Below are 15,808 nucleotides of genomic sequence, written 5' to 3' on the forward strand. Positions count from 1 at the left end.
AATAAAACAGGCATAAAGAGATAGCCTGTTGTAGATAATTGCAGAGAGTGAAATAACTAATGTTTACAGGGACTATTTAGCTCTGGTAACTCCAGAAAGCTGCAGTGGCCAAGGATGTTCTTGGTGAATTTAAGAATAACTCAGAAAAATGGAGATAAAAGGAAAATCCTGGTCTTTTAAGTTTTTGGTTTTTTTTTTACTTTCTCAGGAAATTTTGACTTACATTCCTTTTCTCAGGTGTATTACTAGTCTCAGCTTGATGATGCTTATCTTCCAGTTTCAAATTAAATTTTCTCTAGGTTAGCAGAAAATATCTACATTTAAACATTCAAAGGTCTTCCTGCTGTCAGTAGGCACTTCAGCTTTTGTCCAACTGACTTAACTGTCATTTGTTTAGTCTTTCTAATTTCCAACTGTGTAAAGTTAAGAATGATATATATATATATATATATATATAACCTACCTCACAGTATGAAAATTTAATAAAAATAATTACTTTTGGCAAGTAAAAACCTTAATGGTAATCTCAAATAACATTTCTTGCCGGAGCATATGCTTTCAGGAATACCTGACTTTTCAAAAAGTATATCTTGAAATAATACCTATTTCTTATCATGCCTAAAGAGACTTAAAATTTGCTGTTTAACACCTTTCTTGAAAGAATTTAGAAATCTTACTTCCTTTAGCTTCCATTTACAGTAACTTAAATTGGAAGAAAAAAGGTGTTTTTAAGCAACAAAAATAGCATAAATACATGTCTATATCTTAATAGCCATATTAAGCCCAGCAGTTTCTTCTTAAAAAAACTTTATTGAAGTATAGTTGATTTACAATGTTGTATTTAGTTTCTGCTGTACAGCAAAGTGACTCAGTTATACATACATATATTCTTTTTCATATTCTCTTTTATTATGTTTTATCACAGGATATTGAATATAGTTCCCTGTGCTATACAGTAGGACCTTGTTGTTTATCCATCCTATATATAAATAGTTTGCATTGGTAATCCCAAACTCCCAATCCAGCCCAGCAGTTTCTTGATGCAGTGCTGCCTGATTTCTAAATTTATATTACAATAATCACTAATTGTATTCACCAGAATTATATTAAGAATGGCAATTATATTGTCTTATATTTTCCTCCTCCTCTTATAAACTTCAGGGGTTGTTTCACAAACCTTTTTTGACACAAATTCATTTTACATCATAACCCAGTATATATTTACTGAATGAAACTATATATTTACAACCCAAGGCACACGTGTGTGTATATTTAAAATTCAGATTAAAGATTCATGAAACAGTACTTTCTCTTAGGACATATGATACTCTCATATTTTTTTTCCAATTTTTTGTTTTGCTTTTTTTCACATAGTATTATATGAGCATTTTTTATATAGTAAATATTTCTTGAAAACATTTTAATGGCTACATGATAATACATTATCATGTGACTATGATATCATTTATTTAATGTTTTCCTGTTGTTTGACATTGATGTTGTTTCCATTTTCCCCTATTAAATAGAGATACTATTGTAGTGCAATTTATTCTTGGGTTTAGATCAGTGTCAGCACTAGAAGGATGGTTCTTAAAGGGTGTGTGCTTTTTAGAGATGCTTGATGTGTATTGTTGAACTGTCAAACATGCTCATACGGTAAACATTAACGTGGCTCAATCCGATTGGCTTCACCATGTGACTGTAAGCAATTGTACATGTAAAGATAGCATCAGTCAGTGCCTTAATGAGAAATTAGCTCTAAGAGTGACTTTTCATAAAAATAAAATATTTTTGATGAAGTGGAAAATAGTAACTCAGTAAAAACTGAACAATTCGATTTTACAGTAAGCTATTTTTTTAAAAGTGTGGTTGATACAGAATATGACACTGTGTCCATATTTGCAGTTAATTCAAGTGCAGATTAGTCATTGGTTAATTGACTAGAAATGTGCATCAAACTCATGGTCCAGGAGGCCGTCCCATAAACGTAGGCAGGGGTTAGTTTCTTCTCAACACCTTGCATTTATGAGAAACAAAGCAATTGCTGTTATCTGTATAAGCCTTTTATAACAACCTGCTCTGCAGATTGTGGGATTGTTTTGTTAGCTGTATTTGTTGCCATATCATAGTGCCTGCAGTATCCTACTCTGGATAAATATACCACGCGTATTGGTCACACCAGTGGAATTGTACTATTATGATGTTATTTAGTTTAGTTTTTTTTTTCCCCCTGAACTATTCTCCATCCCAGAGGTAGATGCTGATGGGTTCTTTGTCTTAGAGATATAGACTCATGAAAATTAAGCAACTCACACTAATTATGCCTGTGCAGTAAATGCTTACTTAAGTCACTATTATTCACGTTGATAGTTTTTATGTTTTTAATTAATTTGTATTGGAGTATAGTTGCTTTACAGTGTTGTGTTGATAGTTTTTAAAAGCAGTTAACTGATCAACTTAGAAAAGTCATTGAACTCCTTATTTCAGAAATTGCTTATTTATAATTTATATTTATCAGTCAGATATCTTCCCTAAGTTCTCTGAGATCTAGAGGCACTATTCTGAGATCTAGGGATTCCTTGGAATCAGATTCCTGGTCCTCAGGAATCCTTGGAAGCTTTGATTGGGTTCATGTGAATTACAGACCAGAATTCTTTGAATCTAGTTATACTAGGGATCCAGTCCTGTCTTCTGTCTCTATAGTGATGTGTGGAGCCTTGCTTATAATGTAGAACATTATACTTAAGACATACATGAAGATCAGATTATTATTTTATTGGTCTTTAATGCAGCAGCAGTTAAAAGTAAACTAACATTCAGTTGTATTTATAATATGCAAGACTGAAATTATTAAAAATAATTTCTACTTCCTTTATAAGGGATTACATGCAGCTAAACCTTTTTAGATCTTTGGAGTATGAATATTAATTGCGTCAAAAGTCTTTTCAGTATTTTATTTGGTAAGATTCTTCAAGTGATTCCTTTTAAGGGTAAGAAGATTATATACACTGTTCTGTGGATATGAATATTTGTATTAACTTGCAAACCACTTCATCAAGAAAGTATAAATCTATTAAGAATATGTTTTCATTTTATAGAAATATATTAAAATAATAATGCCTAGAAAAATACAACAAAAGAAAAGCAAATACCGTTGGCTGCTACCCAGTCATGGCAATTCCTTGGTGTTGTATGTGGTCTCTGACACCACTGTCCTGTCTTTTTCTTGTCTCTGCTTTCCCATTATGCCATTGGCAAGGAGTTGAGAAGTTAGTCCATTACTTCTCTGACAAAGCGTGGTACAGTACAATTTCAGATTTTTTCCTACCACCTTCTTCATTGTAACTTTTTTCCCCCCAGTTTGCATGATGCATGTCAGAGCCTGCATGAAATTACAGGCATGTTACAAATGGCTCCATTACCATCTTCCTTTTAACCTTTGAAATGTATTTAATAATGATAATAAACTTGTATGTATCAAGAAAATAATATTAGGTCATTCCTGTATCTGTTATGCAATAGCATTTTTATGCTTTAGAACATTTTCTGCTTTCTACCTTACACACTTTGACATATTTTTACTCCATCAGGACTTGATATTTCTAGCTGCTGTCTTACTATTGGTGACTTCTTTAGAACAAGAATGTTTACAGAAACTTCCTTTGTATGTTTACAGATATGACTATTTTTTCTTATGTTAATGCTAGAAATCTTTGAAGTGCTATGAAATGGTGAAGGTGAAGAGTTTTTGTGATGAGTGCTAATTTGCATTTCCTTGTGTTCAGTGTATTTCCTCCAGTGGGTCTCTTGGAACCACTTTTCCCTGGAAATACTGCTTCACCATGTGGCTTGAATTTGGTGTCTGAGAGTTATCCTCTGTAGGACAGATCAGCTAAGAAGGAAATAGGACATTATCTAGGAAAGTTAATACCTGAATGTTGGTATTGAATCTGTCTTTTGAGTTTTTAAAACAATCATCTGGCTATATTGCATATTCTGAAAGTCTGTGAACTCATTGGACTTAACCCAAATATCACAGAATGATAAAACTTTAGTGCTGCATTTTAAATTCTCTGTCAGTTCAAATTCTGGCTTTGCCATTTACTAAAGTCTGTGAATTTGGAGATTCTACTTAATTTCATTTAACCTCAGTTTACTCATTTACAAAAAGAAGATAGTACCTTCCACCTAGGGTCTTGTGATAATTAGAGATTATGCATGTGAGCGTAGAGTTTGGTTATCTACCATTGGAAAGAAGGGAAACCCTTCTTTTACAGTCTAGAGTATAATATTTCTCAAGTATTTGTAATGTGTCAGGCATAATACTAAGCACTTTATATGCATGTTATCATTTGTGATTTACAACAATTCAATGAGGTGTAGGTACTATTATCCTCATTTTACAAGTTACAAAATTCCATCTCTGAGTAGTAAGATAATTTACCCAATATCTCACTGATAGAGATAGAGCCAGAACTCAAACCCAGATCAGTCTGACTTCAAAAGCTCAGTGATTCAATACTGTGTTGTACTAGCTCCTTCATGTAACCACATGTAAATTTTCTCTAAACGTTAAAGTGCCTTGCATGTCCTAGCTCTGGTTTATCTCCAGGAGGGCACTTGAGGAATCTTGACTTCTGTGTCATATCAGATATGCCTTCTGTGGATTTAAAACATATAGATATGACTGACATTATTGAGATATGTATTTGGAGCCTAGAAACCTTGCAATCTGTAGCAACTAGTTTATTATAATACTATTATAGAACTTGCTTTCCCCCCCCCCACAAGATGTAGTTACAAAAGGGCAATGGCTTGAATTAATCATTTTCACACCTTTTAATAATCGTAAGTGACATTTACTGAGCAATTTTGATGTGCTCTGGGAGGTTCTATCCTAAGTGTTTTACATGTTATAATCATTTTTAATTATTAGAATTAGAAATGGAAAATAGTTGAATGCTTGTTAAGACAGTTTCCCTAACATATTTCATCCAGAAATGTCGAGTCTCCAACTAAAAAACAACTCTGGCGTAGCTGGTGGGTCATTATGGGAGGTGCAGGTCATAATGGGAGGTGCTGCATTCAAGCTAACATGTAATGAATCCTTCATGCTATGCTTCTAAGCATGAATCATTTAGTTGACTCCAAACTTATTTAGAGAAAACATTTTTTTAATTATAAGATTTCTTTTCCATCAGTTATTAAGACTCGTTTAAATTAGTGCTGCATCATTGACCTAATAGGGGAGTATCATTTTGCTAGTCTATTACCAAAGAAGCCGTGCTGGAATATACCACTTACCAATATTCATTTATTTATTTATTATCTAGTAAATATATATTTAATCCCTGCTATGTGCCAAATACTGAGGATACCAACTACGACAACAAAAAATGAATAAAGCACGGTACGTGCCTTAAGAAGCGCATAGTCTCTGGTTATCTTTGTAAGCAGCACAGAATAGACATTTAAGGTTATCATTGAAGATGCCTATCAATCCCTTGCATAATTACCCAGTAGTGCCTATTGCTGGCACTCTTGACCTTAACATCTGTAGCCATTGCATCTGAGAATTCTCAGAATAGTGCGCTGAAGTATATGTATTTAACTACTAAAGTAAGACTTGAAGTTGCTGAGTCCAGTTAGAAGCCCTGAGTTCTTTCAGTCTAGGAATGGATCCACATTTTTAAGCTTTAGTAACCAACCTTTCTACAAGTTGCAAGGATGGAGTACTAAAGCTCTACGAATTTGTGACTACAGTTTCCAGAGGTCCCTGCAGTAGTGGGGGAATTCCTTTTGCCCTCTGAGTCTTGTGGGCGGCTGAGGCTATGTAATGAATGGGCTGGTGGGCAACTTCCCTAGAGGTCTTTTTTTGATACAGGGCAATACCTCGTCTTTCATCTTCGAAGCTGGAAACCTGAACTCATCTTAAATTCCTCTATCTCCTTCAAAACTCTTTCAATCATTTCCAGTTTTTTTTGCTGATATCCTAATTTTAAACCCTTATAGTTTATCACCTGGGCTCTTAGCAATGGCATACTACCTGGGTGTTATGCTTAACAGTCTCGTCCCCTACTGTTACATTCCTCACTGATTCCACCAGAGTGACATTCTAAAATACACATTTGGTCTTACAATTCCTGTGCTTAAAATTCATCAATGTCTCCCATCATCTACTGTACAGAGTCAGAACTATTTGGCCTGATGCGAGTTCCTTTATGAGTTGGCCCTTGCCTACACTTTCCTACCAACATTGTGCTTGCCACTTCAGTCTAACAATCTGAAGTTACTAGAACATAATTATGTTCTTTTTTTTTTTTGCCTTTGTGTTTTGCATGTACTGGCCCTTTACCCTGAATGTTCTTCCCTTCTTGTCTTCTTGGCAAACTCCTACTTATCTTAAAACTCAGTTCAGATGTTTGCAATTCTTGGATGCCTTCTGTGACCTCTCTAATCAGGCATATATTTTCTTCTTGCTTCTACATTTTGTTATGCTTGAGACATGGTCTCATCATTTGTCTACCTGACTCTTTCTTATGAGGCCTCTCAACCACAGGAACAGCATTGCGTTCAGGTTCATATTTTCCTACACCTACTACAGTGCATGATATATCAGACATTTTTAAAATGAATGAATGGTTTTGATATACCTTCCTATTGATCTTATTATCCCTGATTACATGGGATTTTTCTTTGTATATTTAAAATTCATTCTGAAAACACCTGTGGTAGTGCAGTAGTAAACGTGGGCAAGATGAATTGTTAATATACAGCTGAGCGTTTAGAATTTGGGGAATTGTACTGCAAGCAGCAAGCTGTCCGAACACATCTTTGCTTTTGCTTGCTAGATGTTAAGAGGCAACTTGTTGTTCTACTTGTCAACAGGTAATTAATGACAACCCAGTCTTTAGTGGGTAACCAGTTTTACACAATCTTCCATAAATCAGGAGTAAGCCTTTCCTTGGTCCTCACTATAGTCATTTCTTGATCTTCTTCTAGAGACAGAAGATCAAGTAGCAGAATTGATTTACAAACTAGTTTTCAAATAAATAATAAAACAAGACATTTATTTTGGGAGAGGGAAATTAAATTTTTATTTAAAATAAACTTTTAATAAAAATATAAAATCTATATTATTCAGCATTTAGAAACCACTGATTTATTTAATGTAATTAAATGATAGTATGGACACTTTTTGTATAGTTGGTCAGTCTAACTCCTCTCAGTTAAAAGACTCAAAATTTGGGCTTCCCTGGTGGTGCAGTGGTTGAGAATCTGCCTGCCAATGCAGGGGACACGGGTTCGAGCCCTGGTCTGGGAAGATCCCACATGCCGCGGAGCAACTAGGCCCGTGAGCCACGACTGCTGAGCCTGCGCGTCTGGAGCCTGTGCTCCAAACAAGAGAGGCCACGATAGTGAGAGGCCCGCGCACCGCGATGAAGAGTGGCCCCCGCTCACCACAACTAGAGAAAGCCCTCGCACAGAAATGAAGACCCAACACGGCCAAAAATAAATAAATAAATAAATAAATAAGTAAAATTTAAATTAAAAAAAAAAAAGACTCAAAATTTTATTATTTTTTAAAAACCTGATTATTTTCTAGTTCTTTAGTATTTGTTATTGAGCTTTATTGCCTTTAATACAAGCAGAACATCTTTCTGACATGACACTCTGCTGTATTTCCATTTAGTTCTCTGGTAAGCAGTGGTCATTTGGGTAATATAAGTAATCAGAACAATGCACATGGATAATTTATCTACAGTTCATAGTACCCCTTTTATGGAGGTTTGATTATCTTAATAATCAGTTTAATCTTACTTAGAAAATTATACCTGTTTATGCTTTGAGCTGGTAGCGCATGTTTATACTGTTTTTTTCCTTATGGGCAATAGACATATTACAATAAAATCATTTTTTTAGATTGTCACTGATATTTTCAAAGGTCTTAAATTGTTTTAAGATTTTTAACTCAAGACTAGACTATCTTACTGTTTTTAAAGGTGAAAAGAGGTAAAAGGAAAATAGATCCCCATTCAATTAACCGTTTGATGTTGCACTTTTCTCCTCCTTGGTTGCTTTTTTTTTTCCCCTTAGGTAGATTTTGGTTTGCTTAATAGGGCCCTGCTTTATATTTTTACTGATCTTTCTAAAGAATATATCACTTTGGCATGGCCAGTTTTTTCTAGGGAATCCCAAGGAGAGTCTTGAATAAATTCCTTGATGATTTTAGTACCTCTAAATCATCTCTATGGTGATAAATTGTGAAAATGCCCAGTGACTTTAACTAGAACATTTATCTTGAAGCAAAAACTGAGATGACTTATTTATTTTAAATATTCTAAGATAAAAGTTTAATGTAACATATTCTGCATGGATTAACTTTGAGTAGTCATTTTCTTGATTTTTATTATTCTTATAAATAGCAAGTCAACCCCATGCCATCATGACCAACCATCCCTCCATGAGGTGGTGACCTTTGTTCTCAGTCACTTGTAACCCCTCCATAATCTAATCCCTGATTGCTGACTCTGGTAGCCATCGTCCAGTGCTGGTCAAGGAGGTGAAAAAAGGAGCAAAACACAAATGATGCAACATAAATAGATTCACCCTTTCTTTTGGGGAAATTAGAGATACTGTGTAGATTTGTTTGTGGATTAGCATAGTAAAAAAATTATTAGTAAAATATGATATTTTAAAAACATTCATGTTTCAAAGCCCTTTGCCAAATTTTTTGACATTTTCAGCCCACATCATTTAATAGAACGTATATATGAGTGTGTGAGTGTGTGTGTGTGTGTGTTTAAACATTTAGAGCAACTATTCCTGTATCATAATATGACCAATAGGCTCTGCCCCATAAAATTTTAACTGTTTGGGCCATTGAAAGATAACTTTAAGATTCATATTTCTTTACTGAATGTCCCAAAGTAATGGAAGTTGTATGTTTCCTCTGATTTGTATAGAATATAATCACACAATAAGCTCCAGAGAAGTGTGTGCAAGGCATGTGAGCCTTAAGAACTTTACTTCTATAGGCTTCTGAGCTTTAGTTCAAGTTACAGGCAACTTGAAATCTGTTTTAATCTCAGACATCATTCAAAAGGCTGGTTATTTTTAGTTTTATTAATGGACATTTGCTCTTGGGGAAGGTAAATCTGTTTTTCACGTATCAGCCATAAGAGAACCTTGGTTGATCCCTCAAATGGCAGTGAGACAGAACAAATAAGCTGTGAAAACATTTTATTCTGAAACTTTTCAATAAGAATATTAAAGGTAGGTTAACATTAGCTAAAGATGTTGACCTATTTTTTTTTAAGTTACTAGAATTTCACATCAACTGAGAATATAATCTTCATTCTAAATTGTTTGCCTGCTGGTAATTTTAATTCTCAATAGAGGTACAGCACCTGACACTTTGAAGTTAATGCTTCCTCTGGTGAAGTGTATTGAAGTGGTATAGAGCTTTCCTTAAAAAATAAGCCTTTAAAATGGGTAATATTCTGAAGGTCATAGTTGCTATCTGAATGTTATATGGAGATTAAACCAAAGGGCTCTAGAAATCATTCTGTCAAGCTCTCTTATATATGAAGTTTTAAATAATTAATGAATCAATTAAGGTAGGAATCTTTTTTTATAGTAAATCAGTACTTTAATATTTTTCTTTTCTCCTGTTTGATTTTGGATCTTGTTTAGTGTTTACTGCCCATACCATTTTTTGTTTGCATCATCACTCTTGTATGTGTCTCATGAATTACTTGAATATTGCAATTTATTTTTTAATTAAAAAACCCCCACATGCTTCTCATATTAAAACATAATAAGTACCAACACAGCCTAATTGGAACTTATATTAATTCTGGGTGTTATTTCTAAAACGAATTGTTGCTAATGTTGTTTTTAATTCTAATAGCCTCAAGTACTACAGCCTTCCAGCAGCCTTCCCAGACCCACAGACCACGCCCAGGGAAAACTAGTAAAGCCACAACATATCGAGGCCCACAGTGAGTGCATAATCCAGGGCATACATCAGGCTGTTGCACCTCTGGATGAAAGCTTTACACATGGCTTGCAACAAGAAAGCAGCAGTGGTCTGGAAGACCGGCCTTTTTCATCAAGCCCACAATTCACTAAGGATGTGGTGGAGAGTACACCTTCTGAAGCAGACTTGAACGTGACCATGAATGCTCAAGAGCCTTATCATTTGGCAAATAATCAAATTAGTGACATGCAGTTTGTAACCACTTCTCTTCAGACACTTCCCCAGTCAAGTGTAGTAGACCAGGCTAAGAGAGTTGGAAGAAATCAGTCTTCACCAGAGGGCTACACATCTCAGCCCAAGTCCTTGAAGCTTTTTAAGCCATCCATCTTGAATTCTGTGGTACCTCCTCCAGTTCCTGAAACGTGTCCAAGTGGGAATCCCACTTGTAAGAAGTCACCAATAATCACACCATGTAATTCTGCAAAACTCCAGCCAACATCTAGTCAAACAAATCTTGCAAATAATCCAAATCCAAAAGCGTCTAAGCTCCGCCCCCCTGCTGGCTCTTTCAAACAAAAACAAATAAGCAACCCCCGACTAGAGCCTCAAAACTTCCAGGCCAAGACAAGCATCCCAAGGCCACTAACAAGAAGAAAAGAAATCATGCAGAATCCTAATGACAATTTGAATTCTGGGGATTGTTTGGCCTCTAATCAATATTCTCGTCTTCCTAAACCAAAGATACATTAAGCATAGCCATCACCTGCCAATTTGTTTTTTTAAAAAAACAGTCTGTATTAGCTTTATGTGCAGTTTGCTACTGTGATGGAGGTTCCATTAAAAGCTTGCAAATCTAAAAATTAAAATGTGGAAGCTTCTACTAGTTTGGCTCTTCCATTTTATATCCTGGTTGAAGTACATAGTATTTGAGCATATTTGTCTCAGGTAAACACAAAAGTTTGCTTACCCATTCAGAGGTCTACAGAAGGCTCTAATCATGTTATCCATCCCTCTGCACGTCAGAAAATTCATAATATTCCACTTAGCAGGCAACAAATGTGCTTTGCTGATTTAGTCCTTTTAAGGTCTGTATTAATTGTGGTTGTCAGAGCCTCACCCTTTTTCACTCATGCCTCCTGTGAATATGGTTACTATTTTAACTAAAGATTTGGTGATAACGGAAGATGGTAGTCTGTAAGTAGAGTTCTGGCCAGTGATTTGTATATTTAAAAGGTCTATGCAAAAGCTCTGTGATGAATACAGGAGATCAGGCTTTTATTGGGAAGTTTATGTAAGTTTTATTTTTCTTTGCTATAGTCTCAATATTTATTTACCAGACAAATTCCCCTGGCTAAAAATGTTTCATATTATATATATAAACCAATTATATGTTGCTTTAACATCTTGTTTTACACACACACACACACACACACACACACCCCATTTGTGTTTGTTTTTGTTACTGAATAAATTTTGGAAAGCTCGAGTGAGGATACATCTTGAAACCTGACATAAAGATGTATTCATTTGTAACATATGTTGGTGCTGGAGTTTTGCTGGTAATTCCATTTTGAACCCTATCGGCTTATGGAGCCATGATAGCTGTTTTGAGGTTCCACAGTATATATTTTAAATTAAGTCTTTATTGTAATGTTTATATTTATTGACTTTCTGCTAATATCTGAAGACTGGAATAATGGACTTGAAATGTTTGCACAGAACTTTGATGGGATATAAATATCCCATATATAGGGATTTAAAACTATTTTCTATAGCAAAGCGAGTTAAAGTATTTTGAGTATAATTATAAATTTAAGTAAGACTATCTTGAGAAAACCGGAATTCATAATAGCTGTGTTTTTTTGAGTTTTCCAGGTTTCCCTTTTATGTTGGTGTATGTTTGAATGACAATTTCTTGAAAGTAGATTTGGGAAGAAAAATAAAATTGGAAAGGGGAAATTATGTTTTATTAAAAGGTATTAAAAGATATTTCAATGGCAATATGTTTATTTATTTTAATGTGCTAGGAAGGTAGCTGTGGAACTGCCAAGGGACCATATGCATTAACCTAATTATGCTGCAGGCCGCTTGTCGGGTGGTTCAATAAATTTGCCCTCCTGTTTTCCCAAATCATGACATCTCTAGGCTGTTCAACTGTTGCTGCTTTTGTTAGAATTAATGTCTTTCACACAGATAGTATTTACAGTGTCAATTTTTGTTGTGATCAGCTGACCAAAAATTTATCAAAAGGGTTTATGGCCAAAAAATCAGTCACTCAAATTCCTAGGGATCCCTTTAAAACAATGTACATCGCCCCATTTTAGAGGAACAACACAGCAAGTACTCTAGCGGAAATTTGAAAAGAGGTGTTTACTACCATTTGATGCAATCATCCCTTACCTATAAGGAACCATTTGAGTGAATTTGCCATTCACCGGATATGAGCCATTCTTGGATTTGGTAAGAGGTGAGCAACACAAATCTAGTATCATACTCTCATCTGACAGCACTTCTGCCAGAGAAGCACTAAAGTTTAGAAAGTTTTTCACATAGTCCAGATACAGTTACTATGCTAAGCGATCAGACATATCAGGAAGGCTCTTTTTTCTTCATAGGGACAAGCAGTAATAGCTGAAGCTGTAAGTGGGTACATGTGGTTTTTATTTTGAAGGAGAAAGAAAACTGATCTCAGGTATTGCAAATGGGGTGTTTCCCTAAAGTAAAACATACTGATTAGTAGGTCTTGGTTTATTTAGAAATTGATACAAACTCTTGTGAAACAATATTAACAAGTAGGCCTTTATCTTTAGGGGAAAATCTTTAAATGTTTACTTTATTTTTAACCCCCTAGTTTGAGGGAAATGTCTTTATTAAAAATGTTGACCCCTGCAATATGTTTATTCTAATCCTTTTCCTGCTCTGTTTTTTATCCCTGATGAATTTGCAGAAATATTAATCCATCAGTTCAATTTCTCTGTACCTTTGTTGAGCCTTAATCTTGGCAGAAGGCTCATTAATATAATTATGAAGCATACTATTACATTTAAGAGAAAAAAATCTAGGATGCTTGCACGAAACAACAAAGTATTTGCCTGCTGTTTTCTTTAAAAACTGCAAGAATATTATGCTAGTCTGCTCCTTAGTAAATGTTAAGTCAGAAATGAGGTGAGGCTGTAGCTCACCTGAATAATCAGAGCTCACTCAGATTTGCCTTGATCTCTCTTTAGTGCTTCTGTAAGTCAACTCTGTGCCAAATCCTCCTGCACAGGAACTCAGATCACTCTTTTCCTTGGTTCTTGTGATTTCGGTGAAGATGGTGGCAGTGTATGAATTCTAAATCCCAAGGAAGAAGTCTTATGGGCATTGGTTAAGTTTCACATTGGTGAAAGAGAAAATAGAGTATGTAGAATTATACATTTGGCTGTTAATGGGATGCATATAAAATTCCTTAAAGACAGCTTGGCTAAGGAGTTAATCAGTACAGGTGCAGATGATTTTAAGGCATTAAAGGATTGTATAGTAATATCATTTAGAGTGTTTCTAATAACTGAGACCCTCTAGCATTTTTCTTTTGGAGTCTCATTTTAATTTGTGCAATATTTTCAGGCATATAGACTACTGTTCATTGTATTTATATAGATGTTAGGGAACTTTACTAAGTATTTTAACAAGTAAAAATCTGAATATGAAAGAAAATATCAGATTTGCACTTTAAATGAGCTTAATTGCTTGGAGTTGTGCCTGAAATATCGAAATGCCTCCTATCGGGTGTGGCTTTCTTTGTTGAAATGAATTTCTCTATAATTGTTGCTGTTCGAAGTACAGCCTTTCACAGTTGTATTCTAAGCATGTCACTTTTTCCATTAAAGCACTGAGTTCTTTGAATGTTTCATTGTCCCCTTAAGTATTTTACTCAGATGCATTAGAGAGAACATGGTCCCCCTAGAGCTGTCACTTCTAAATCTTCCTGTAGCATGGATGGTGTAACAGACACAGAGATGCACTCTTCATTTCTGAGCGGAGTTGTCATGATGGTTTCCTGGTCTCTAGGGCACTGAAGATGTAATTTGGAATCACCAAATAGGCTTGCAGTGAAGAGCAGTAAGACTGCAGCATAGTTTCAGTTTACTCTCAATCTTACATAATAGTTTTTGTGTTTATGAATTAGTTGGGGTGGTTATGTTTGCATGCTTATGCACACATTTGAACATTAATTATAGCTGTAATACAGATACCTGATGTTTTTCCTTGGGGATGATGGCCTTGCTATTTTTCTTAATTCTGATGCCTGAATTATATTTTAAAATTTTCTTTCCACACCTCCCTTCAATTTTTCTGCTGCAGCAATTCGAAAGAGTATGTTTGGGTAAATGATTATGATGGTGAGCACCAGTCTACAACTATGCTGTTAAAGATACATCAGATGTTTAAACTTTGTTGGGGGAAAGCTACCCACTTTCTCCTTGGTAAACCATCGCCATAACAAAATAATACTGACCCTAAGAATTTAAAATCTCTTAAGTCACTGCTGACTAAAAACAGAAACACCACGATCTTTAATGTCTGCAGTATTGTTTTTCCCATTGATTTAAAAAACCAGTTCAGAGTAAATACTGTATATTAGAATTTGCTTGTAAAATGAATTATAAAAACTGGATGTAAAGTCTCTTTCCTGAAAATGTTGGCATAGTAAATAAAAATAAAGTTCATAATTATAAAAATTTCCTTGTCCTTCTCAACATTGACATCCACAGTGTACTTTTTCTCATATCTTTTTTCCCACAAAGATCTAAAATATTCATTTCGTTGACTTTTTTTCAAACTGTATCATTTCACACACTCCCTTCAGCATACACACCACACTCCCAGCCCTGATTGAGTAAAAGGAATAGGGAATTTATAATTTATTTTATTTTCCAGTTTAGCTATATGTGATAGACATTGTATAATAGGATATTTGAAGTTGCTGCAGTGATATATCACGTTATTACAGAAAATGGTTCCATAAATGCCAGAAAAAGAGTGAATGAAATTTTATTAGTAATAAATGTGATAATGGCATTTACCATGTCGTAAGACACTTATATCAGTTTTAAGGCCCTCTGAGTTGTTAGCAAGTATTCTCTTAGATTAACTCAAAATTTTTCCTTTTTAGTCTTTCATCAAGTGCAGTCATTTGTTTCCCATTATGTTTTTTTCCCACATTTTCCATTCTGAAAATCTTTTTCTTCCCCCACAGAGAAAACAAGTAGAAGTTCTAACTTGTGTTGATCGGGTTTAAGTAATTTTGCTGGGTATCTTACCTATTCCATCACTGTGAGGGCTGCTGGGTGGGCAGAGATGAAGGCCACGTGGTCTCTGCCTCCTGGAGCTGAAGAACCCACTGGTGGTTTTTAATACCGTCTCATCCAGTTCATCATCTTGTTCGGAGCATAACAGTAAAACTCCTCTCCACTCCTTTCATTTCATTCTGGGCTTTAATTCCCTTGTGCTATTCTCATCTTTGCTTCTGTGTTACCTTTCTTGGTTACAGTTCTTTGTTTCCCTTTGAAAACCTGGCCTTTTATAATAACCTGATTTTATTCAAGAACTCCTTTCTCAGCTGTACTGGATAGTCTTAAGTATTCTGCATTCTCTTCCATAGGTGATTTGGTCAAGATTTAATTTTGAGGTTTCTCAGCTATCTGAAGCCGCCTTCCCTTTCTGACTTCAGCCCATAGATGTCTTGCTTACAGGGGCCCAGCCACTGAGGTAGCAGTCTTAATTCACAGTGTCCTGTTACAGGATTATAGCAGTGTCCTGTTACAGGAGCAGGGCCAGGAGTCA

General features: G+C 35.1%; 1 protein-coding gene across 4 annotated transcripts in view; it reads left to right on the forward strand.

Moving 5' to 3' along the window:
• CCSER2 (coiled-coil serine rich protein 2) overlaps nt 1-10,862 on the forward strand; it is a 150,125-nt gene extending 139,263 nt beyond the window's left edge. For 3 of the 4 annotated variants that reach the window (XM_068548000.1, XM_068548002.1, XM_068548003.1), the window contains one exon: nt 9,914-10,862. In XM_068548000.1, the coding sequence (XP_068404101.1) occupies nt 9,914-10,732 (819 nt within the window). In that variant the 3' untranslated portion in view covers nt 10,733-10,862. The remainder of the gene's footprint in view (nt 1-9,913) is intronic. The other variant, XM_068548001.1, reaches the window with a different exon arrangement.
• The last annotated feature ends 4,946 nt before the right edge of the window (nt 10,863-15,808 follow it).

The sequence above is a fragment of the Eschrichtius robustus genome, chromosome 7 (assembly GCF_028021215.1).
Source record: "Eschrichtius robustus isolate mEscRob2 chromosome 7, mEscRob2.pri, whole genome shotgun sequence".
Classification (NCBI taxonomy): Eukaryota; Metazoa; Chordata; class Mammalia; order Artiodactyla; family Eschrichtiidae; genus Eschrichtius; species Eschrichtius robustus.